The sequence below is a fragment of the Carcharodon carcharias genome, chromosome 6, assembly GCF_017639515.1.
Source record: "Carcharodon carcharias isolate sCarCar2 chromosome 6, sCarCar2.pri, whole genome shotgun sequence".
In the NCBI taxonomy this organism is placed as follows: Eukaryota; Metazoa; Chordata; class Chondrichthyes; order Lamniformes; family Lamnidae; genus Carcharodon; species Carcharodon carcharias.
Window position 1 is genome coordinate 5778570 of NC_054472.1, and position 26303 is coordinate 5804872.

Genomic DNA, 26303 nt, shown 5'->3' on the forward strand with positions numbered 1-26303 from the left:
TGTGTTCCTAAAGTCTCTCGGTATATTTAGTGCCTTCCCAAATGAATCATCTCCATTTTGGTCAGTCACAAGCTAGAGTTAAGTTGAGTCGGCAGGGATGTTTGACCTCTTCAGGGATACTTTGAGGACATCCCTAAAGCGTTTCTGCTGTCCTCCTGGGAGTATCCTATCACAACCAAGTAGAGCAGTTACTTTGGGAGTCTGGTATCAGGAATATGAATGATGTGTCAGGGAACTATCATATTTTTCCTACTATTACTGTGAGATACTTTAAAGCAGGCCTATATGCGTGTGCGGGGTTAATTTAATTAAACTAGAAACGATTAAACTGTAGGGTTTAAAATATAAAAAAGTAGTTAGGTGTAAAACGGGCATTTGAAATGGAGATGAGTAAGAGAGTGAAGTCTCAGCAGAGACGGTGTGAATAAAATTTGCATTTTTAGATAAGTGGAGAAGTGCTTGATTTTTAAAGGGACATAGAAAATGTTTACAACTGGCAAGATAAATAAGGCAAGGTTATTACATTGATTTTTCTAGAAGTGCTGGAGCATAACGAGATGATAGATTTTTATATTCTGGGAAAAGTAACTTCCAAAGACAATGGGATTTACAAATCGAAAGGGATAAAATATACTTAAGAAGGATGGAAGGCTTTGTGAAGGGTGGCCGTGTGAGATCTTGAAAGGTGGCTGTGTGAAACAGACTTGGAGAAAAAGCTTCCACCAACCCCTGAAGAGGTTTTGCTGTTCCAGTAACCAAAGTTGTGTTAAAAGCCTTTAAAAGTCCATTGTCCAGTGGGTGCTTGCGGTAATATTGCTGGATGACTTTATAAATTTGGAATCTATTTGGACTGTTGCCTTAAAGGGGGTGTGCAATGGGGAACCTGGTTAAGTAGAAATTTTGGGAATTGTTATAATTGTGCAACTATAATCTTGTACATGTATTTAAGTTTGTTCTTTTGTTAATAAATGTTTTAATGAAAGTCTCTAAAAGTGGTAGTGAACTCATTCCTTCTGACCTCAGTGCACAAGCCTTGCCATAATAAATACAAATTGCAAAACCGTTGTGATAGCGTGGCCAAGTTTCCCTTGTGGATTTTGTCAGCCTGGCAAATATCACCTGCCATATCATAACACATATCCCACCCTGCGAAGCTGGAATCCAGTGTGCATGTGTCACATTGCCCTGCAGATGCAACATAATTTTAAGAGAAGACCAGTCATGATGCTAACGGTGGGCATTTCAAACCTGCCCATGAAATTCACATATGCTTTCCAACCTACAAAGCTTCCATAACAAACAATTAGACCCTGATTTTAACTTAATGCGACCGATGAGAACAGGGCTTTTTCAGACTGGAATTGAAAGAGGGGTGGGATATACTTCAGGATTCGAGCCCCAAGATGCCCATTCTTGCCAAGCAGATTCAGTTAAAAACAGGGCTTTAGGCTCATTGATCAGCTAGCCACTTATTCACAATTAAACATTGTCACCAGCTCAGGTCACGTAATACTGATGAGCCTAAGACTCCCTGTGAAAGTCCCATCCTTCCAATTGATACCATCGAGATGGGAACTCTGGTATCATTAAATGTCTCAAGAATTCAGCCATTCCAAATTTTTCAGAAAAAGTACCACTGAAACAAGAATTACTCAACTAATCACAGTTGTGAAAGCAAATCTAAGACCTTTAAAAAACTATTCCAAACATGCCCGAGAACGGCCAATCACATCTTTGCCCAACTGCTTGATCACATAAGCCATTGACAAAGGTGCAGACTGACACCCAAAACAATCCAACTGGAATAAAGAGGCCTTTAGAAATTTTAATCCAATCCTTCAGAACATTTTTAATTGCTTCCTTAATCTAGAAACTCCAAGCATGACAGACTAAGAGCAGAAATTGTTCTTATTAGTGCCTAAGACTTTTATTAACAAACGGTGTTTAATGATCATCACTAATGGGCAGGTGAACAGAGATACCTGGGCACAGACATCACAGGGCCTGGATCACCTTTGCGAAATTAAAATAACCCAGTTGCTCAGCTTCATCTCTTAATTGCTTTGAAAGGCTGAAGAGCATGTTGTGCAGAACAATCTCTTTCATATAAAATCTTGCAACAACTGTCTTGGCTGTTTTCTCTTTAGGAAGTGTCAGTCTTACCATCACCTACCACCGACACCCCACCGCCCCCACCCCCCCAACCCCTCCCTCTTCCTCAACCCACCCCTACAACTGTGTGGTTAGCAATGCACATGATTTTATCCTATCTAGTCATATTGTCACCCACTTGGCTCCAAACAAGTATTAAGTTTGAGGATTCCCATTTTTGTATCTTGTTCCTGGCACTTAGAACAACTGAACTTTTTTTTGCCCTAGAATGATGGTTAACAAGGGAGACGGAGTCGTTTTTATTTGTTTCAGGAGCTAATTTATAGTTGTGACTCCATGTGCATGTTTAGCATTAGCTTAATAGTTGCTGCTTAAAGACAAGCTCAAATAATGCATGCATCCTGTGGTGTAGAACATAGCTACGTTCAGGCAATCTGCTTCCAAAACTGAATCAGACCAGCAACTGTATTTCAACAATTATTACAAATAAGTCACAAGCACGTGAGAAGCAGCCACACTTTTTAATCAGCACCGAGTAAAAGTAGAGCATATGGATGATTCAAACAGTAGTCTCATTTCATTCAAATACATAATCACATCAAGCATCAGCGGCAAAGAAGGGGCAGATGCATTAAGGGGCAAATCTGCAAAGTACCAACATTCAGTACATATCTTGAACTTATTTTTAAAAAAAGGAAGATTTCAGATTTTGATTTGAAGCATCATCCCTTAGAGATAAGAAGTCAACGGTAAGGCAAAGATGCTCGCCATTCTTTTCAGGTTTTCAGCTGAGGTCTAAACACAATCATTTCACTGTTCTCTAACTCTCATATGGTGAGGAGGAGGAGGGGGGGCGGGGGGGGAGGAGTATGTCTGGGTTAAACCGGCCTACATACCAGGAGTTGTAACACTTGATCCCCCGTCAAGAGTTCATGTTTATCACTGAGTCACAACGGCTTTCAAAATCAGATTTGATTTTCTTGGGTATTACAGATTACAAGACTTAGTTATATAAAAACGAGCTATGATATATACATCTCCCATCAGGGCCATGTGTGTTCCTTCTGATCATGGTTGACTAAGTACAATCTACTATAGCAGCAAAGGGAATCTGTACTTGCCGAACAGATTGTATTTATGGAAACTCCTAACTTGAAAGGCCAAATAACAAGCTAATATTTTGAGCTCATACTAGGACAAGGAGAACATCCAAATCCCACTCCATCAAATACCATGAAAGTCACGCAATCATTAAATTTCAAGCATTGTACTGGTTAGAGCGCTAATTCCCACACATGAGCCAGCTCATCTCTTAAATCAGCTTCACGGGAAAACAAAGCCAAGAAGTGAAACAGCATATTTCATTCAAGTGCATACTCATATCAAACCATATAAAGACAGCAAAGAGGAGGCAGGTGCATTAAAGAGCAGAGAATCACCATCTGGCCTCAATTCAAATCCAGGCCATGAATTTGAATTCTCTCAAATGCCAACATTCCACTCAATCCCAAAGTTGAAAATAAGATATTAAAACAATGTTTGAACAGAAGTGACAATCACAGCTGTATGCAAATATTGGGAGCTAAAAATCATCTGATCACAAAATTTATAGATTGAAGATTTCATGACCACTGCCACATGTCAATTAATTGGGAACCATACCAGTTGATACATTCACTTCAAAGGGTAGATTATTCAGGGAGCCAATAGACTGCCCATCCTTAGGACTGAATGGGGCTCGTTTCCAGGGAACCACCAAGTGATACCCTCAATGTTTTGCTTGCTACGAAATGCTCCCTTTTAAGAAGCTGCTGCAGCAACACAAATTGAGAGATTGAGAAATGTCTGTACCTGATGCTGATGCACTGATGAATGCGGCAAAATGTCTCAAAGATGAAGAGTCGGGCATTCTCTATGAAGTCCTCAAGGCAGGCCACCAAGAAAAAGTCATTCACAAGCACCTGGAATGAGAAATAATTATATAGAAAAATGTTCAGTTCCATACTAAACCATTAAACTAGCAAAATATCACCATTTGCTTTATAAAACCAGCTCTTGCTGTAGTTACGTGAGCTGCAAAACATCTAAATGACCTTGGAAGTAAATGATGCTCACTAGACAACATCAAAGAACAATTAACTTAGGAACAACATGAAATGAAAGGTTTCTGGACACTCCAGTGTTGGAGGCACAAATGGGAAATCTGTTAGAGCTTAATGGCGCAACAAAGCAAAAACAACCTTGTAAGCAAATCTCTGAACCTAGGAAATATAATGCAAGGGAGTTCTTTCTTTGGGTTAATATTTAGACTAAATGGGAAAATTTACATCTTTTAATCATTCCTTTACAGTACTGCCCTGAACTTTGTTAAAATAAAAGTTGATACAGATGGAAATTAAACTGTTGTTAACACAAAGAACTGTCACCTAGACAGGCTGATAAATAAAATAGCTAAACAGGAGTGGCAGCCCATATTGTCAGTGAGAGATTTGGTCAAACTCAATACTTGATAGCTTGCTATTGTAAAATACTTAAATTGAGTAAATACCAACATGACACTAATCCACAGGCACTGTGCTGTAGGAAAATGGTGTTTTCAAGCTGGGCATAGAGAGAGGAGGGGCATGTTGGACATACAAAGCAAGATCCCAGGTGGCATGTTAAAGTCCTCTGTGGCTATTTATTATTTAACTTTTAATTCCCCATACTATTGCATCTGGTTTCTTCAACATCCTCAGGTGAAGTCATTACCCAGTGTACCTCATCTATTGCACAGTAATCTTACTGGAGAGACTCTGTTGTGCTCCTATCTATGATTTTCAGCCTTGGCTCAGTGGGTAGCACTCTCTTCTCACGGTCTTGGGGTAGTATATTAACATGGATAGAGGATTGGCTAACTAATAGAAGACAGAGTTGGGGTAAGGGGGCCATTTTCAGGATGGAAACCTGTAACTAGTGGAGTGCCACAGGGATCAGCGCTGGGGCCACAATTATTTACAATATATATTAATGTCTTGGATGAGGGAAATGAAGGTACTATTGCCAAGTTTGCAGATGACACAAAATTAGGTGGGAAGGCAAGTGGTGAGGATGGCAAAGAGTCTAAAGAGGAATATAGGTTAAGGGAATGGGCAAAAACTTGACAGATGGAATATAATGTGGGAAAATGTGAGGTTATGCACTTTGGCAGAAAGAAGAGAGGAGCTGATTATTATTTAAATGGAGAAAGGCATAGAAGGATTTGGGGGTCCTCAAGCACGTGATTTTTAATCAGTAAGGGAATCAAGGGTGATGGGGAAAAGGCAGGAAAGTGGAAATGAGGATTATCAGACCAGCCATGATCTCATCGAATGGCAGAGCAGACTTAATGGGCCAAATGGTCTACTTCTGCTCCTACATCTTATGGTCTTATGCTCTCTAAGTCAGACAGTTGCAGGTTCAAGTCCCATTCCAGGACTTCAGACAGAGATCTAGGCTGATGCTCCAGTGCTGCACTGTCAGAGATGCCGTCTTTCAGATGATATGTTAAGCCATGAACCATCTGCCCTCTCAGGTGGACTTAAAAGATCCCATGACACTGCTTGAAAGAGAAGGGGTGTTATCCAGGGGTCCTGACCAATATTTTTCTCTCAAACATCAAAAACATGTTAGCTAGTCATTGTCACATTGCTGTTTGTAAATTGGCTGCCACGTTTCCTATATTCAAAGAGTGACTACACTTGAAAAGAACTTCACTGACTGTAAAGCACTTTAGGTCATCCTGAGGCTGTGAAAGATGCTATATAAACACAACTCTCTTCTTTGGAGGTTCCCTGGACATGGCATGCTTCTAATGAGCTTTCCTTTAATATCACACACACCAGGCATCTCATTGAATTGCATCCAGTCATTTGAAGCCAATTGTGACCCAATGCTGATAGATAAAATTACAGCTGAACAGAAAATGAGCTAACAAGTTCTCAACAAATAGGCCATCCTGACTGCAGTCTTCCTGCCAACATTCTAATTTTATGTCACTCAGCTCAGCGAATACAGTGCTCAAGAAAGTTACAGGGATTAGACCTACTTAAAGCCTGCTCAAGCTGGAATTATTGTGAATATTCTGCCTTCAAATAGGGTTATAGCTTGAAACACTCATGGATCTGTTCTTGCACCGATTGCTAAGACCCCACACACTTTCAGGCTTCCAGCATCTGTAATTTTTTTTTAAAAAAAGGTCCATTGTTAAAGCTGAAGATTGCTGGTTATTAATTCAATTTAAGCCATCTTCTTCCTTGATGCTGGCAAATAAATCGGAATCCTGTTCTGTCCTTATCTGACTGGTTGTGGTTTTATATTAGTTGTATCGACTTGGAAATCTCTAAACAAAGAAAGTCACTGCTATTTTCAGATCACAACATTCCCAGTCGCTCTGGATCATTACAATGGGAATGTTTGAAAAGCAAAAGTACATGTTCCATTTTGTCAATCCTTTATACTTAACCATAAACTTGGTTATTCAACAGCAAACATGCATCGATTATTGCTGTTAAAGGGTGGCAAAATATATTTGTTCATTTTCAATTATAAAATGCCCATGAGATTCCAAGTGAGAAAAATGAAACTGTCACATTCCCATAATCATATTAGAGTCATTAATATTTAAAATCTCACTAAGCAAAAGCAGGTTTGAGAGAGAAGACAGTGAGACACAGTTGTCAGAACCACCTTCTCAGGGTCTTGCCTGGGTCTGGTCAAAGCAAAAATGAAACAAGAGTTTCTCTGGCTTGACTATCCTAAGGCTGGGCTGGGCTGGTTCTCTCAAATTCACATTTTCAGCCTTTGTTGACGCTTCTCAGAACTCCCTCGTGGGTTTTCTATTTTTTCTCAACACAGATCCTTCCCTGAGAAAGGGATTTATAACATTCTGCTTTGCTTTCACTTTATAGCCATCACCCTGGGGTCAGAGGTAGCTTTCATGCCCCCCCACCCCCCGAGTTTACAGGTTGTGAATTCCAAGTCCAAACCCTAGAATTAGGCACACAACCTAGGTTGTCACTGCAGACCCAAGGATGTGCCATGTTGGGAGATGCTGTTAATTAGAAGCTTATCTTCCCTTTCAGTGTGGAAACAAAAGATTCCATGGCACTATTTGAAGAGAAGAACTTTTTTAGGCCCAAGTTAGTATCTATCCTTTGCCCAACACCAAGCAAAAATAAATATTTTACTAATTTTGGGATTTCCTAAAGTTATAAAAGCTGTTGTAGAATTCCAGTGCCTTCCTATAAATTGCCATTGTGTTTCTTTCTCAAAGTCATTTAAAAAAAAACCATCTAAGGGGAAATCATGTGCCATCACTCCCCTATAAATTAGGCAAGAGTAGAAACTGCTGCAAGCAACAGAGCAGCATTTCATATTTACCATATAGGTCAGAGTTGTCACTTAAGGCATGGGACTACACTAACTGAAGCCATAGTTCATATTTTCACATGGACAAACTGAGCCCAGTGGGCCTGGTAAAACTAATCTTTAGGAATGGCGACTTGAGCATCAAAACCACCTTATTCAATTTGCCATCTTTCTGGATTGATTTTTCAGGGAAGAAAGGTTCAAAAGAAACACTACCAATCATGCTTAGGAGAATCACTGCTGGGAACAAGCAGAGGATTGTAGATAGTTTTATTCGGAGCCCAAGAGCCTTGCTTATGGCCATGTTGTTTGCTAGCAGTCAATATAACTGGTTTCAGCTGGGATTGGTCAAAACACCTGCCTTAAGGAGACTTCATCAGTTCCATTTTTCTGGCCTCCAGTATTAGTAGATACCATGGTGATGAGAGAATCCAGATATTGAGTAGTTATGTGGTACAAGTGGAAGCAGATTGTGCAAGTGTATCAAGCAGTTCATCATGGCCTCTGCAGCTAATGCAAGACTCTCAATGGTTGAGAATGAAGAACACAATGCTACAAATATCTGAAAGTCATCAAGAAGATCTCTGGTGGCAAAGACAGTATTACTATCCGCAGAAACAGAAAATGCTGGAAACATTCAGGACCAGAGAAGGCAAGAATGAACCTTTCAAGTTTAGGTCCTTTTTCAAATTGGAAGAAGCTTTGAAGAGGATGCAGCTGAAACACACAAACGCATCTGTCCTCTCCACAGCTACTGTCTTACCACCATGATACATTAGTGTGGCATTTTGTTTCTGGTTTCAAACAGAAGGCCTGCCTCAGTGTCACAGCATGCAACCGCTCAGATTTTGCCTTAATACGCATTTCACATTTTTATTGTTGTAATGGACATTGGCACAAGGAAGCTGAGTGACATTTATGGAAGTACTGAAGGAACTAATACGTGCAAAACTGAAATGTTCAATTCATTTTTGTTATCCAAGATAACACTCCAAAGACATTCATGTACTGATGCAATACATCTATATGAATTCTCGATGTAAAAAATGAAAAATGCAAGCAAGCTTGTTTACTCAGAAAATGATAATACTTTCCTTCATTGCCATCTGCCACTTATTATTTGTCAAGTATTTTTTATATTACCTTATGAATGGACGTTGGCACAAGGTTAAGTCAGTGGTGTATCGCCTGTTAAAATGGTAGGGCCACCCCCCTCCCCCCGAAATGAACCTGAGTGCTGGGGGCCCATCAAGGCGCAATTACTGCCCCTGCCAACACCTGTCATAATTTATTACTATCCACAGTACAGCAGCAAACTCTTCTTAACCCCCTGATTTGGAAAGTCCGTTGGTTTAACTGGAGCTGGAGCAAATAAGGATAATGATTGCTTGCACTCACCATTTACCCAGGCCACAAAGAATCAAATCGATAAAGCAGCTCTCAGGAGAATTTTGATTTATACAACAGAGATAAAGGTGGAAAAGAAAGCTGCATACTTAGGAACATAGGAATTAGGAGCAGTGAGCCATTTGACCCCTCGAGCCTGCTCCACCATTCAACTAGATCATGGCTGACCATCTAAATCATTGCCATTTTCCCACACTATCGCTATATCCCTGGATGTTTTTAATGTCTAGAAATCTATGGATCTCTGTGTTTGAATATATTCAATGACTAAGCCTCCACAGCCCTCTGGCATAGAGACTTCTAAAGATTCACCACCCTCTGAAAGAATTCATCCTCATCTCGGTGCTAAATGGCCTGCCCTTTATTCCGAGACTGTTGTCCCCTGGTTCTAGACCGCCCTCCACCACCTCCCCAATCAAGGGAAACATCTTTGCTGCATCTGACCTGTCGAGCCCTGTAAGAATTCCGTATGTTTCAATGAGATCACCTCTTTCTTCTGAACTCCAGAGTATCGAGGAAGAAATTATCACATTAGCTACAGTATGTAAGATAATGGAATAAGTAGCTTAATGGAAGTAGGCCTGAATACCCAACGACTCAATGCAGCATGCACTGAATAATTGCCATTATAGTATCCCAGTATTTCACTATAAAGCCAAGTTTAAGTAAAAAAGAGACTTGGGTTTATACAGCGCTTTTCACGACCACTGATGCCTAAAAGCACTTTACAGCCAATGAAGAACTTTTTGAAGTGTAGTCAGTGTTGTAATGTAGGAAATGTGCCAGCCAATTTGCGCACAGCAAGCTCCCACAAACAGCAATGTGATAATGACCAGATAATCTGGTCAATGATGTTTATCCGGCCTAATTTTGGCCAGGGAGACCTCTGATAAAAGGAAAATACTTTGGATACTGGAAATCTGAAATAAAAACAGAAAATACTGGAAAAACTCAGTAGGTCTGGCAGCATCTGTGGAGAGAGAAAGAGTAAACGTTGAGCCTTTATGCTCCAAAAGAGTAATACAGACTCGAAACATTAATTCTGTTTCTCTCTCCACAGAAGCTGTCAGGCCTGCTGAGTTTTTCCAGCATTTTCTATTTTTATTTTAATCTACATATTACGTAAGGGAGAACTCTCTGCACTTCTTCGAAACAGTGCCATGGAATCTTTCCCACCAACCCGAACAGCTCATCCAAAATACGGCACATCCAACAATGCAGCACTCCCTTAAATTGCATTCGGGTGCCAGTCTTTTGTTCTCAAGCCCTGGAAAGAGTCAAGAGTGCTACCAACTGTGCCACAGCTAACAAATGGTGCTAATTTAATATTTTTATAAGTCATAAATCCTGCACACATTGTCAATGGATTCCAAGTAAAATATTCAAAATATCACCAAGAGACTGGTAACACTGCAAACATGTTTCTTTTTAACTGAATCACTTCACCTGACAGTTTGGCGTTTTGAGCAAGTGATTTGACACAGCTAAAGTTGCCCAAAAACGTGGGCTGTGGCGGAAATCCTTTCTTGTAAGAGCAAATCAGCCCAGGTCAGTTCTGTACCTTTGACAATTTAATTTTGATCGGTAGTCTGTTTTAAAGCATTGCTGGTCCATCTCAGCCTAGGAGTGAGGGCAGGTTCTGTCAGCAAGTGATTAGCTTACCAGCACTGCTTAAGATTAATCTGAATTAAAAGTGACAGTGAGTAAGGCATGAATGCCTGATGTCAACAGTAGTTGTTGCAGCAACCAGCTGGCCGTGGATTCAAGATACAGCTGCTCCCTGGCAATCAGAAAGCAAGAAGCAGGGGCCATGGTTGTGCCCGGTAACATTCAGGTGCTTTCTCCTCTGGAAGGTCAGCCACTACTGAATTTGTTATTCCAGCACAGCAGCTTGTATCTAACTCTGTATCTGCGCCTCTGCAGCTGCTGTCCTCCAATCAGTGCTGAACCTTCAATGGGATGGCACAGCAGCTTTCAAGAGTCCCTTGGTGTTCAAATGGTCACCTGGAGAAAATGTGCAGTGAGTTGCAATGTCAACTGGTTACTTCAAGATGGGGTCATGGGCACCTGCTTGCCATTTAACACCAAGTTCTAATTTTAGACAGTTGCAATGAGTCAACAGTAAGCAATTGGAAACTACCTTTACCACTAGGTGGACTGTCAGCTGAGAAACACTGGTGCTGTGAACAGGCCGGTTAAACTTCAGGTGCTGGTGAGTGGTGATACTGACAAAGGGTAAAGTGCTGAGTGTTGGCATAATGGGACGTGGTGCTGCAACTCATCAGCTGCACCAATTTTTACAGTACATGCAATGCCCATTTTGAAAATAAAGGACAATAGTAACAAAAAAGGATGCCTGATGCAAGGTCCTCAGGTGTCCACAATTTATAGGTTTCAGTGTAGTTTATAGTTTCAGCGGTACAGGTTGAGGAGCTGGGAAGTGCAAATGGTAGATGCTGCAATGCCTCCACTAGTAGGAGTAGCAAGTTAAAGCAAAAGCAACATTACCAAACAGTAAGGTGTTGCTGGGACCCAGTTTTTTTTCTTACTTCAAACTGAAACCATATGAATTTGGAAAAAGTGAGGATTGTGTGCAAGTGTGCAGATGATAAGCTGGCATGTATAATGAATGGTCAAAGAAAGAACAAAGTCCCAAAGTGAGTGAGGTAATTTGCAGATGCCGTTTAACACTGCCAAGTGTGCAATGGGAATACTGTGTGTGTAGGGTAGTACAAGAACGAAGGGATTTAGGAGCTCAGCTGAACAAGTCAATGGCTTGGATTTTGCTCTGAACAGCAAAATTGCAGCACTTGATGTTGACTGCGTCAAAAAAATTCAGACTCAACTTGTCTGTTGCCTGCAGTGAAGGTGGAGTGCAGGAGGGCCTAGCTTCAGACCAAGCAGCGAGAGCCTCCAGCACAGCGCACTGCAGGCGAATGCATGCCTCCCAGTGACAAGCTGAAGACATGCCCCTTGAGGTCTGTCACGGAATCACAGAATTGTTACGGTGCAGAAAGAGGCCATTCGGTCCATCACGTCTGCACCGGCTCCCCGAATGAGCAATTCACTTAATGCCATTCTCCCACCTTCCCCCCGTAACCCTGCACATTCTTCCTTTTCAGATAATAGTCTAATCCCCTTTTGAATGCTTCAACTAAACCTGTCGCCACCACTTTCTCATGCAGTCATACCAGGCTTGCTACTTGAGAAAGTTTTTCCTGTTGACCTTTCACAGTATCTTTACAGTACAGGGGGAGGCCATTTGGCCCATCGAGACTGCACAGTCTTCAGCTAAATGGCAGACAAGCTTTTTTTAAAAAGCTATTTTTTCATATTTTCAAACATTTAGAACACATTTTGAAACTGCTAAGCATTTAAATATTTTTAACACTTTCATAACAGTTGTTAAAAGTTTTGCGGGGTCTGTCCTTGGACATTAATGCCCCCAACACCCCCCAGCTCCTTCGTTTCTCCTCCATCCCTCACCCTGGCTTCACTCCAGCTCCCTCTGCTCCTCAATCCCACCAATGTCGGCGACAGGGCTTGGAGGACTGGGGTGCAGTGGTTGGGAGGGGGTGGAGAGCTGGGAATTATGAAAAACATTTTAATCACAATTAGGAACTATTTGAATGAGGACATATGTATCTGGATGGCTGATTTACACCTGTGATTATCAGTTGAGGGAAAACAGGCAAAGTTTTCAAAGCTCAACACAAACTGGAGGAACAGCACCTCACCTTCCAACTAGGCACTTTACAGCCTTCCGGACTTAATATAGAGTTCAACAACTTCAGATCATGAAATCTCTCCTCCATCCCCACCCCCTTTCCGATTCCCCTTTTTCAATAATTTATAACTTTTTATTTATTTTTTATTTAATATATATTTTACTTTTCCCACCTATTTCTATTATTTTTAAATGTACTTCCATCCATTGTTTTATCTCTACCTTTTAGCCTATTTCGATCTCTTCCCCCCACCCCAACCCTGTTAGGGCTGTCACTTGCTCATTCTGCTTTCTACCCTTAATGTCACCATTAACACATTCCTCAGTTAATATCACCACCGTCAACACCCCTTTGTCCTTCTGTCTATGACATCTTTGGCAATCTCTTCTTTACCTCCACCTATCACTGGCCCCCTATCCAGCTCTACCTGTCCCACCCCCCTCTACCAGTTTATATTTCACCTCATTTCTATATTTCTTAGTTCTGATGAAGAGTCATGCAGACTTGAAACGTTAACTGTGTTCCTCACTGCAGATGCTGTCAAGCCTGCTGAGTTTTTCCAGCTATTTTTGTTTTTTTTTTGAGTTAAAGTTTTCAAAGTAATGGTCCCTGTCACTTCAAGAATTAAAATCAGGACCATCAGTGCCAGAGCCCAGTCAGGTGCACTGTAACTTCCAGATTTCAATGCAAGTGAGCTTCCCGAAAGTTACAGTGCCACTGCATCCCTCAACAGCGGTGAACTTCCCAGTTTTCACCACCACTGAGGATAGAAAATCCAAGCCACTAAAGCTACCCAGCAGGTATAAAAAGCAGTGGAAATGGAGTAGTTTCACAAGATCAAGAAATAGTGCCCAAACCAGACCTCTATCCATCAGCTGGCGCTACAGCTGTAAACTGGTTATACGTAATTATATCCACCTACCAGCGGAGGCACTTAGCTCACGTTTGCATGTTCTAGCTCCTTTTGTTAATTCTACCATACGAACATACGAGCAAGGAGCAGGAGTAGGCCATCCAGCCCCTTGAGCCTGCTCCATCATTTAATAAGATCATGGCTGATCTGATAGTAACCACTGCGATTTGCAAATTGCTGTCAGTTTCACTAAGCATAAATATAAAATCAAATTACTTAGAAAAATAAGGCCAGAATTTATGACGTTAAAATTACATCTGCATATCTTGCACAAATTATCCCCTACCCTGCATCCCAGCTTCACGCACAGACTATTTTTGGTTTTCATCCCGCAAATGCAATACCGTGAATTCAGCTGCAACTTTTAAAACATGGAATTAGGTTGGAGAAGGTTGAATCCGTGAAAAGTAGGATGTAATGCCACATTACACCAAGGCTGAGGTACCGCTTGAGATCTTAAAAACGTAGTTGGCTATTGACTTGGGTAACAACGATCTTGAAGGACATGAAGGATATGGTAGAATGGGAGTAAGAGATAGATCCGCCATAACTGATGTGGAAGAGAAGGTTCAATGGAATGGAATGGCCACCTCCAGTTCTGACACAGATCAACATGTTGTTTCACATTTTAGGTCTAATCTTGGATAAATACTACCAAACATCTTTGATTTAAACCATCCATAAATAGACTATAGAGCATGCTCACTTACGCAGCCACTGCTGAAATAACTACAGAGTGTGAACATTTAACATTGTGCGCAAAGGGTATAATTGTAACGACAAAGTCAGACAAAGATGATTCATTAAAATACCCAAAAATTTAAACAGTCAAAGCCTTTAAAGTACTTTCATAACAAAAATTAGACGCTTGGTCATTGAGGCCATTTATTTTTTGGAAACTGAATAGAAACACTATATTGTCTATGTGAATAGAGGCTCTGATATGAATCAACCCATATCCACAAAATACCACTCACCCCACATGAAGGCACAGATGTGAATCAAACTCCCCACTACATAATGATCATTTGCAGCACTGAACTTTAGTAATCTGCTTACAAATACCACAAAGAATCTGAGAAACAACCATTAATCTACCTGATTCACTTAGTTCTTTCACCCATTTTAGAAAAGGAGAATCATGAAAGCATTATTTTTCCCCCTTTCATCTTTTGTCAGCGTAATAATTAGTTACTATCATAATTAAAATCAGCTGAATTCAGTACAAGTTAGAGCGTCAATTATGTCGAATTAAAATAGCAAATGCATCAATCACTTATTTGCTTTAGCATACATTCCAGTTACATATTCTCCCAGACTGTGCATTCAAGATTAAACAGACTTGTTTCTGGGCACAAAGTAACCACACTATCCACCATCATGGCAACTATTCTTAGTAAGCAAACAGTGGTATGGTATTGATAGTTTAATAATTGAGGTCAGTTTCTTTTCCCCGAAACTGTATGTAATGTTATCTGTGCATCACCAGTACATGACTTCATTGGGTGTTGAATGATCGTGAAAGTACAATATATATCCCATCAGTTGGAAAGGAAATAATCGGGAAAATAGTATTTTTTCCCCACTCTGCCCTCACGTAGAGTGAATTTCCACAGATGTTGGCAGCTCTTCAGTGTCCCACCTAAACAGCTCCAACATGGGAGGAGATATGGCGGGTTGGTATCCAAGTGCACTGACTATCTCAGATTCAAGGGACAAAATCAATAGCAACCGACAGATGTGCAACCAGTCAGGTGAGTTTCGAACGTTTAGGAAGGTTTAGACCTCCTGAATTTTTTATTAAAAACTTTGAGGTTTCTAATTATAAGACAGAGCTGAAGGCATGGTCAGCTCTCCACGTTTCAGCAAGCATTGCGCAAGCTTTACAAAACCTTCATAATATGCATAGGTAAGCTCATTCAAAAAAAAACACCAACATTTGAAGGCCTTGACAGAAATCTTTGTATCCCCACTGGCTACAGGTGAGGTCCCAGAGGACTGGAGAATGGCCAATGTTGTTCCATTGTTTAAGAAGGAAAGCAGGGATAATCCAGGAAATTACAGGCCGGTGAGCCTTTGTCAATGGTAGGGAAATTATTGGAGAAGATTCTTTGTGACAGGATTTACTACCATTTGGAAGCAAATGGGCGTATTAGTGAGAGGCAGCATGGTTTTGTGAAGGGAGGTCATGTCTCACTAACTTGATCGAGTTTTTCGAGGAAGTGATAAAGATGATCGATGATGGAAGGGCAGTGGATGTTATATACGTGGATTTCAGTAAGGCCTTTGACAAGGTCCCTCATGGCAGACTGGTACAGAAGGTAAAGTCGCACGGGATCAGAGGTGAGCTGGCAGGATGGATACAGAATTAGCTTAGTCATAGAAGACAGAGGGTAGCAGTGGAAGGGTGCTTTTCTGAATGGAGAGTTGTGACTAGTGGAATTCCGCAGGGATCAGTGGGGGACCTTTGCTGTTTGTAGTATACATAAATGATTTGCAGGAAAATGTAACTGGGCTAATTAGTAAGTTTGCAGATGACACCAAGGTTGGAGGAGTTGTAGATAGTGAAGAGGATTGTCAAAGGATACAACGGGATATAGATCGGTAGGAGACTTGGGCAGAGAAATGGCAGATGGAGTTTAATCCGGACAAATGCGAGGTAATGCATTTTGGAAGGTCTAATACAGGCAGGAATTACACAGTAAATGGCAGAACCCTTAAGTGCATCAAAGGGCAGAGGGATCTGGGTATACGGGTCCACAGGTTACTGAAAGTGGCAACGCAGGTGGATAAGGTAATCAGGAAGGCATATGACATGCTTGCCTTCATTGGCAGAGATATTGAGTATAAAAGCTGGGAAGTAATGCTGCAGCTGTATAGAACCTTGGTTAGGCCACACTTGGAATATTGCATGCAATTCTGGTCACCACATTACCAGAAGGATATGGAGGCATTGGAGAGGGTGCAGAGGAGGTTTACCAGGATGCTGCCTGGTCTGGAGGTTATTAGCTATGAGGAGAGGTTGAAGAAACTCAGATTGTTCTCACTGGAGCGACGGAGATTGAGGGACGACTTGATAGAAGTTTACAAGATTATGAGTGGCATGGACAGAGCAGATAGTCAGAAGCTTTTTCCCTAGTCAATTACTAGGGGACATAGATTTAAGGTGAGATGAGAAGACTATAGAGGAGATGTGCGGGGCAAGTTTTTTTACACAGAGGGTAGTGAGTGTCTGGAATTCGCTGCCAGAGAAGGTGGTGGAAGCAGGTATAATAGTGGTGTTTAAGAGGCAGCTTGACAAATACACGAATAGGATGGGAATAGAGGGATATGGACCCCGGAAGTGGAAAATGTTTTAATTGACGGGCAATATGATCAGCGCAGGCTTGGAGGGCAGAAGGGCCTGTTCCTGTGCTGTACGTTTCTTTTCTTTCTTTGACTGTGATAGTGCTCTCCAAATATTGAGAGAGTTCTCTGCACTCCAATTCAGGGGTATACTCTCCACGCACTCCCCCAGTAACAAGACCAGTAGCACCAGTATAACTTAAGCACAACAGAGTAAGTGAGAGGAACAGCAAGAGGAAAAGGTTTAAATTAATGTTCTAAGATATCTCTCCTCGTGTGTATAATTGTTTCAGCATTTGATTTCCCCATGGGTGTAATTCTCTTCTTGTGTTGGACTTTTGACTTCGCAGTTTAAAAACTGAAGCTTGAAATCTAGGTAGTCAAACCACTTTCAAAAACAGTTCTGCAAGATACATGCTGGTGTTGCTACCTTGGTCCCAAGGCCAGACCCAAGTACGTTCCCCATCTCTGAAGAGCTAGCACATGGACAACAAGCCTTGTTCTGTGTTGTAATTCAAATGCCAGGCTACAAGCCCTTAAATATTCATCTAGCGAAAAAGACAGGCATGACTTACTGGGCCATCCATGTGGGCAAACCTCACAACACCCCAAGTCTACGCTTCCTGACACAGCTCTTTAAGCCAATCTGCGTAATAAAGAGATTTTAAACTAGGAATTAATCCTGTGGTCCTCTTCGCCACCTTTATCAAAGCCTCAATATTTCCCCACCAGATGAGGAAGCCAAAACTGTGCTCAGTATTGATTCTGAAGCCAAACCAAAGGCAGATTGCAGTGTGACCTGATAAAAGCTTTTACAATTATGGAAGGTTTTGATAGGGTAGATGTAAATAAGTGTTTCAACCTGCAAGTGAGATCAGAACTAGTCACTAATAAAACCAGGAGAAAGTCAGGAGAAATTTCCCAAAGATTGGTGAGAATGTGAAACTCATTGCCATATGGAGCGGTTGAGGCCAATGACCCCTCCATTTTCTTTGTCATGTTCCACGTTTATTCCAATGCATCATACATTTAACTATCTTAAAGAGGACAGCTCATGAGTGCCTGCCTGGTACCATCACAACTTCTGCAAGTTCATGCACATGCACATATTAGAAGGAACATTGTTCAAGGCAAAAAAGGACAGACTCATTTCAGAGGAAGCTAAATAAGCACATGAGGGAAAGAGAAACAGATGGATACGTTAATGGAAAAAAAAGGGAGGAGACCGGTGTGAAGCACAGCACTGGCATGGAGCTACTGGCTGAATGGCCTGTATCTGTGCTGTAAATACTTTGTAAAGTGGGATACTTCATTTTACAGTAAATTGGCCTGTGAATGTACCACAGCATCCTGTTTGCTTCAGTTACTGCTTCATGGCTCTAGATTCTTACAGGCTGACAAGTTTAGAGATTGTTCCCATTAAAAATATGGACACAGGAATTTATAACAATAATCTAAACATCAGCACAGACTATAAAACTTGAAAATGAGAACTTGAGAACTATGATTCAACTGTTCTTGCCCTTGAACTCTGTTCAGCTCAAGATGGCATCTGCTCATTACTACAGGAGATTGACCAGCTGAAAGTTGGTACGAGCAATATAGTTGTTAACAGTTCAAATATTGCACCACAACACAATCACGTGAAGCTAATTTGAAAAATAGAATTGATTATAAGGATTGCTCGTAATACAATACTGTAGGGAGCACAAATCAATATGGCCTTAAACATTAATGCCTGCTGGACTCCACATGTCTAGTTACACCAAAGGGATATATGACATTTTTTAAGAAACATGTCAGATATGAAGAGAAAATTAAATTATTGTCTCTATGTTTCACAAAGGCATTTTATTCCTTCTGTTAAGTTTCTGCCCTGCTTCCGAAATCCTACATTCTCATTCTGCAAAATCAACTTCTGGCAGGAACGTTAAGCTAAATGTTTTTTTAATAGTAAATAAGAGATTAGCTGTGTTCCACTCCGCCAGTTCTGGCCTCTTGACCATACCTGATTTTATTTGCTCAACCATCGGTAGTCAGTCATGCCTTCATCTGCCTTGTCCTCCAACTTTGGGATTCATTTGACAAACCCCTCCCCCGGCTCTCCTTCGTCAAATTGCTCTTTAATGCCTACCCTCTTTGACCTTGGGTGTCAAATTGTTTCATAACGCTCCTATGAAGCGTCCTGTGATGTTTTAAGTTAAGATGCTATATCAATGCAAGTTGTTGTTGGATGGGGCAAAGGAATATTTTCAAAAAAAAAAGACTGTGGGGGAAAAAAAGAGGCATCTTGTATTTATATAGCACCCTTCATGACCTCAGGACTTTACAACTCTTGAAGCACTTTTGAAATTTAGTCACTGCTGTAATGTTGGGAAACAGGGCAACCAATGTACACATAGCATGATCCCATATACAGAAATGTGATAATGACCAGATCATCTGTTTCTTCAAAACAGTGTCACGGAATCTTTGCCATCCACCTGATGAGGCATAGAAGGCTCGGTTTAACATCTCATCTGCAAGACTGCATTCTCCAACGGTGCAGCACTCCAAACGCTCAGGACTGCACTGGAGCACCAGCCTAGATTTTTGTGTGCAAATCTGGGAGTGGTGCTTAAATCCATAACCTTCTGACCATGGCAGACATACAAATTTAAATGTAGATCCGGCAAGTGTCTACAAAGACCAGAATTTCACATGCATTGTAAAAACACCTAATTTGTTTTGAACCACTGAAAACCTTGCTAATTTAACTTTGCCCCTTATATTCGTAATGGAGAAATGCTGAACAGAACACCCCCCGGTACCTCATAAATCACTGCAGGCCTAGATGCGAGAACACTACCCACTGAACTATAGCTAACACCAAACCACAGAGATCATGAAGGTTCCAGGTTCAGATTCCAGACCTGGCTGAACTCAGCCAAGTAGCAGCAGGGATGCTACAACTAGAGTCAGCATGTCTGTTTGGACAAGGGGGAATGGGTGATATTAGTCAGTTATGGTTTCAGTGATGGTTGCTGGATGCGATTCTATATGCACATGTTGGGTTGGCTGCAATGCTCCTCACTGCTGAATTACCAAGCAATGCTGTGTAATTGCACATGAACAATGACCAGTTGGATACGGGAGACATACAACACAAATGACAAAGTGAGAAGGAAAGTACTACAGGTGCCGGAAAACTGAAATAAAAGCAGTAAATACTGGAAATACTTAGGTCAGGTGGAGAAGAGGGTAGGATCAACATTTCAGGACCTTGATCTCATCTCATAGTTGAAAGATTTTTTTTTATTCATTAACGGGATGTGGGCTTTGCTGGCTGGGCCAACATTTATTGCCCATCCCTAATCACCCTTGAGAAGGTGGTGGTGAGCTGCCTTCTTGAAACGCTGCAGTCCATGTGGCGTAGGTACACCCACAGTGCTGTTAGGAAGAGAGTTCCAGGATTTTGACCCAGCAGCAGTGAAGGAACGGTGATATATTTCCAAGTCAGGATGGTGAGTGACTTGGAGGGGAACATCCAGGTGGTGGTGTTCCCATCTATCTGCTGCCCTTGTTCATCCAGATGGTACTTGACGTGGGTTTGGAGGGTGGTGTCGAAGGAGCCTTGTTGAATTCCTGCAGTGCATCTTGTAGATGGTACACACTGCTGTTACTGTGTGTCGGTGGTGGAGGGAGTGAATGTTTGTGGGTGGGGTGCCAATCAAGCAGGCTGCTTTGCCCTGGGCGATATTGAGCTTCTTGAGTGTTGTGGGAGCCGCACTCATCCAGGCAAGTGGGGAGTGTTCCATCACACTCCTGACTTGTCGATGGTGGACAGGCTTTGGGGAGTCAGAAGGTGAGTTACTCATCGCAGGATTTCTAGCCTCTGAGACCTGCTCTTGTAGCCACAGTATTTATATGGCTAGTCCAGTTCAGTTCCTGGTCAATGAGTAACCCCCCAGGATGTTGATAGTGGGGGATTCAGTGATGGTAATGCCACTGAACATCAAGGGGCAATGATTGGATTCTCTCTTGTTGAAAGAATATGATCCGTAAGTTTATCAGCCTGAAATATTAGTCCTGCCGCCCTCTCTTCACAGATGCTGCCTGACTTGCTGGGCATGATCATGACACTGCATTCAGATAGTCCAGATTTTTTTTTGAGTCATGATGGGATTGACCATCATGCAATATGCCAATTATAGAAGCTGCAAGTTGAATTATTTAAGTGCTGCAGCAGTAAATTGGGTACTTGAGCTCTGTATGCAGCTGGTTTATATTAAAGGCAGAGTTTGCGGATTGCATGGACTGGGAGACATTGATGCAATGAATGGTAGAAGAGTAGAGTGAAAGTTGAGAGGAGAAATCTGAGGTTGAGAGTCACCAGCATGTGTTATGCAACAGAAATATTTTGAAAGCTGAGGGTCACTTTCCTCCACTTGAGAACACAGAGGCCCTGAACATCCAACAGTAAATTCAAGGAATATGCCAATTATAGATGCTGTAAGTTAAATTATTGAAAGTGCTGCAGTGGTTTCCAGTATTTTCTGATTTTACTTATGAAACCTTATCCCAGCAAACAATCAAAAGCTTCAAGAAAGCTGAACGAGCAGGTGGAAAGGAAGAGAAAAAAAGTTACAATCTCGTGACACAATGAAAACAAGACCAAAGATGGGACATGTTTTACATCGGCACCAGAGGCTACTGTGCGTAATTAAAGGGGAATACCCCAACAAAATGCACCCACCAGTAGACTCACTGCCGGCACGAGTAATGTCCAGTTTACAATGAACAATATTGTCTCACAAACCAGTAATAACCATTTCAAACAATTCAGAGAAACTGAAAACTGGTACATTGGCTGTTTGCTGATCACAAAATCTAAAACATTGGTCTACATATCCAATCAGCAATGAACTTAACACACTAAAATGGCACCAGATGGAAATAGGCTAAAATATCAAAACAAGAGGTACATGGGAGTTGGGCAGAGTTTAAGGTCACTGCAATACAAGAGCAGTAAATTTGCAATAAAAAGTAAACCAGATAATATGGTGTTAAGTTTAAGACTGAAATCCAGTTCTGTTTGTGTTTCTAAAACCACTTTGATGAGGATGTCATTTGATGGAGATTAAATTACTGTCTTTGTATCTCAGTGCTGGCTTTCATCCTGTATGTACCATTCCCTCCAAAATATTACTTACGGTAGTAAAACAAGTGCACCATTACTTTCCCCTCGCAGGATACAGCAGCATGCCAAAACGGCAGCCTGTACACATTAAATGGAGAAAAATATTTGGCTGGGTGTATTTTACGAGCCTGTGATATAATGTAATATTATGTAGCACAATACAATTATGGCACAAAATGCTTAACTGTAACATTTACTAGAACTGTTCCACTATGATGCAGCCTTTAATATAAACCAGCTGCATACAGAGCTCAAGTACCCAATTTACTGCTGCAGCACTTAAATAATTCAACTTGCAGCTTCTATAATTGGCATATTGCTTGAATTTACTGTTGGATGTTCAGGGCCTCTGTGTTCTCAAGTGGAGAAAAGCGACTCTCATCTTTCAATATATTTCTCTTGCATAACACAGGCTGGTGACTCAAAACCTCAGATTTCTCTTCTCTTATCAGCCAAGTCCCCACTGTCACTATTCACTCCATCCATGACTCTTAGCCCTTGCAATCATTTCCCACAAACTCTGCTTCACTCTCATTAATCCCATCACTACTTGAAAGATACTAATCTCAAAGAGTGCTATGTCATGAACTTGTCCTGCTCTAGCACAATTTACATTGTGCTCTGGGAGCGAAAAAAGCACTTCTCTGCCACATTGGACACTAAAGGTATCTTTGTGGCAGGGACGAACCAGCTTTTGGTACTCAAGCAGCAAGGGTTGTCTTCTAGCAGGCTGGATCCCTGTGATCCTTGTGTTGTGTTGGAGCAGGCTTTGTATTTCATTGAGTTGTACAGCCATAAGGACAGCAAAGTCAGGTTTGATGGGAGTTGCTCACTGGGGAGGATCCATCATATCAAATGAAAATTTTAAGCCAACAGCTGGCTCTCCCCAAGAGATGGTGACAATGTGATCAGCTGTGTGTCACGGCTAAGAAGATTAGCAAGTACAGACCATCAGGTTTTGCACTATTCACAATTGGAAAAAAGAGGACAAAAAGACTCCAACTTTCTATCTATTCTGGACCAAAAAAGGGGTATATATCACTATCTAAATTAATTTTTAAAAAGCAGTGAATCTTTAGTAGACTTACTGCTGATTGAAAGAAACCATAGCTAACTTTTAAAACTTCACAGAGCAGATTACATTCCAGCAACGCAGGCTTTTCTTTTGGGGCGCGGACAGGGGTTGGCGTATGAGTGACTGTGAGAGTTCAGAAAAACAGGTGACAGTGGGAATGTAAGAAGGATGCCCTTGATCAGTGGAGTTAGGTACTTGAAGCACATTTGATTCTGATCAAAGCTACTAATTTGCCAATTCCCTGTAACTGCGATGAAGTCAAAATAATCATGCAGAGATAGTTAAGATAGTACTGGATAGGCAGCAATGGTGGAAATTAAGTCAAAATAATCATGCAGATCATTAAGATAGTACTGGATAGGCAGCAATGGTGGAAATTAAGCTTTTCTGTTCAAATGGGTAACAGCCACTTGGGCATTGCAACTTACGATATCCTATTCACCACCCACACCCTCACCAAAATACTAATAGTTCTTATTATTCCATACCCATCTGTTATATGCAGGAGCTTCTAAACTATGACCCGGGCCCAGCATGCCCATGCAATTGGTAGTTAAATTTCTTAATTCATGCTTAGTCTTTTTGAACTTCGCGGTTCAGAAAGGTTTGGAAAGGCTTCTTCTTAATGTCAGTGACACTCAGCAGGGCAGGCTGAGCTGTGCTAGCAAAAGGGTCCACACTTGAAATATTAACTCATCTGCTCTTTCCAGAGTCTGACCAGCCAAGCAGATCCTCTATTTCACATTTCTAGCATGTTATTATTTTCTCCATTCTTTCTCAGTGCTGTTAGGATGTATCTGCCAACAGCTTAAATCAGAACACCTGCAATCAGTGCATAACCACAAAACCGAATGACATGCTGAGTAATGGGAACATGGCCAGTCCTCATGACCTGCACAGAAGCAAACAAGATAAAAAGTAACCAAGCTTCCCAACTTTTGGGAGTAATGGAATTTCCGTTACCAGTGGGATGGCCAAAAAAACAATCTCAGACTTTTTATTGGAGCACAATGAAGTAAAGAGAATGGAAGAAATATGCATCACTTTTTCAACTCCCAGTGGTTTTTTTTGAAAAATGCAATGCTTATTATTCAAACCATTCTGACTGCTAAATTAGTTTATGTTATCTTGACATCGAATGCAGTATCATAAGTGGATACAAAAAAATCGGAGCGAGATTCCAGAGGGCAAACAAATGCCAACCTTATTAGTGACACTCATCCTGTGAAGGAATAATATAAATCCCCCTCTTTATCAGATGGGGTTCCAGGATTTTAACCAACATTTTGGGGTCCATTTTGTGCGATTCTATTCACTTAAAATTTGGACCGCTGGTTCCAAATGATGGGAGTCATATGGAATTACAAGACTTCCCAAGATCACTTTGGGGAATTTGTGGTAACAATGCATAGCTCTATTTATTGGTCATGAGAAGGGCAAACAAACAGCCTTGGTTATAGCACATGGGTTTGATGACAAAAATTGGGGTCCATTTAGAAGCCATTAAACCTAATTGGAGACAAGTCCATAAAGAAAAACTAATGAATTATTTGTTACATTAGTTAAGAAAGACGTTCAAAATTTTAAAAGCATTTCACGCTAACTAAATCTCAATGCTTGCGATCCAATTTTCTCCCCAAATACGCTGTTTAGCTATCCTTCCTTTCTCTTGCACAAAATAATAAACCTTGGAGTTCCATACAAGGCAAATAAAGCAACTAGAATTCTTCACTTAAATAACAACCTCGATGAAGCAAAATGTTTCACATGCATCCCATATGTAGTGGGCTTTGCTGACAGGTTGATGGTGGTGGTGGATTCTTCAATCCTGAATGGAGCATCCAGCTCACCATAAATCCAGCTGGACCTACATATTTAGATTACTTTAAAATTGGAGTGATGTTAATAGAGAAGTGTTGGACACCATATTTTTCACGCATCTTCTCTCCCAGTTTCAGATATACAAAAGGTAGAAAAACCATTTTGCTAGATCTTTTACTAGGTCATGGGAAAGCCAGTCAGTGTTGGGAATGGAATACATTTTCCCATTGGATACATTCTACCAGAAAATCTTCTCAGGTCAGACTTGGAGTAAAGCTACCTTTACTTTGGTTCCACAACATGCTTTAGCTCCAATCACAGGCCGATCTTCCCAATCAATGAACCAGTGCGAACTGGTTAATTCCTGTCCCAGCCCTTCTTAGAACCAAATTGGCAACTTGTAGCAAATGGTCAATTTTGTTTCATTGGTTGATGCCCACCATATACTGACTTTACAACCCTGCTTCATGACATGTCAGATCGCTAACACAATGAGTGTCAGGCTTCCCTTTGCTGGGCAGGATTTAAACTCAACATTGACATCAAACAACATGCTAACTTCCTGCCCTAGAAAAGGCCTCAAAGTGCAAGGATAGGACCAGAGTCCAGTTTGAAAATGATATACTTGGGAGAATTACAAATTACAGCTCATGGATGAAACATAATGCAATTCAATTCACTTTATGCAGACAAATTGACTGCAAAATTGTAGCTAGCACTAGCACATCATAAAGGCTCCAACGATCAGTACAAACCAATTTCAGCTCAGCACCACCCTCAGGCAGCTTTGCCAGAATCAAGGACTTGACACATTTGGAATCAAGATTTCATTTGATGCTTCTTCCACCCACACCGAACCCATTCCTCCTCTCAGTTAAATTGCATCTCTGGTGCTCAAACAATTCTGTCTAATGGAGTGAACTGAATGGTATAGTCTGGATCTGTAGGCTCAAATCAAAACAATTCCTAGTTTGCTGTGGTATGGTTCCTGTACAAACAGAGATACCACTTCATCTAGTAGTGGCCCTATGGCATGGTTAAAAGCAGCTTCTTCACACCTGAAGAACTTGGAATGACTGGAACAGACTAGTAATGATCCCAAAAAGGGGAGCAATCATAAGAAGTCTGAGATAAAAACATAAGAAGTCTGAGATAAAAACAAAATGCTAGAGAAACTCAGCAGGTCTGGCAGCATCTGTGGAGAAAGAAACAGAGTTAACATTCTGAGTCTGTATGACTCTTCTTCAAAGCTAAGGAAAGTAGAAATGAGTGGATTATACACTGTTTAAGAGGGGGTGGAGCAAAATAGAGAGCCTGAGTCTGTTTAAATCCTTT

At 41.1% G+C, this 26303-nt stretch overlaps 1 protein-coding gene across 1 annotated transcript in view; it reads right to left on the reverse strand.

Moving 5' to 3' along the window:
* LOC121279398 (eukaryotic translation initiation factor 3 subunit E) overlaps positions 1-26303 on the reverse strand; it is a 143928-nt gene that overhangs the window by 40722 nt on the left and 76903 nt on the right. Inside the window, exon 10 of the mRNA XM_041190617.1 lies at positions 3964-4073. Within this exon, the coding sequence (XP_041046551.1) occupies positions 3964-4073 (110 nt within the window). The remainder of the gene's footprint in view (positions 1-3963; positions 4074-26303) is intronic.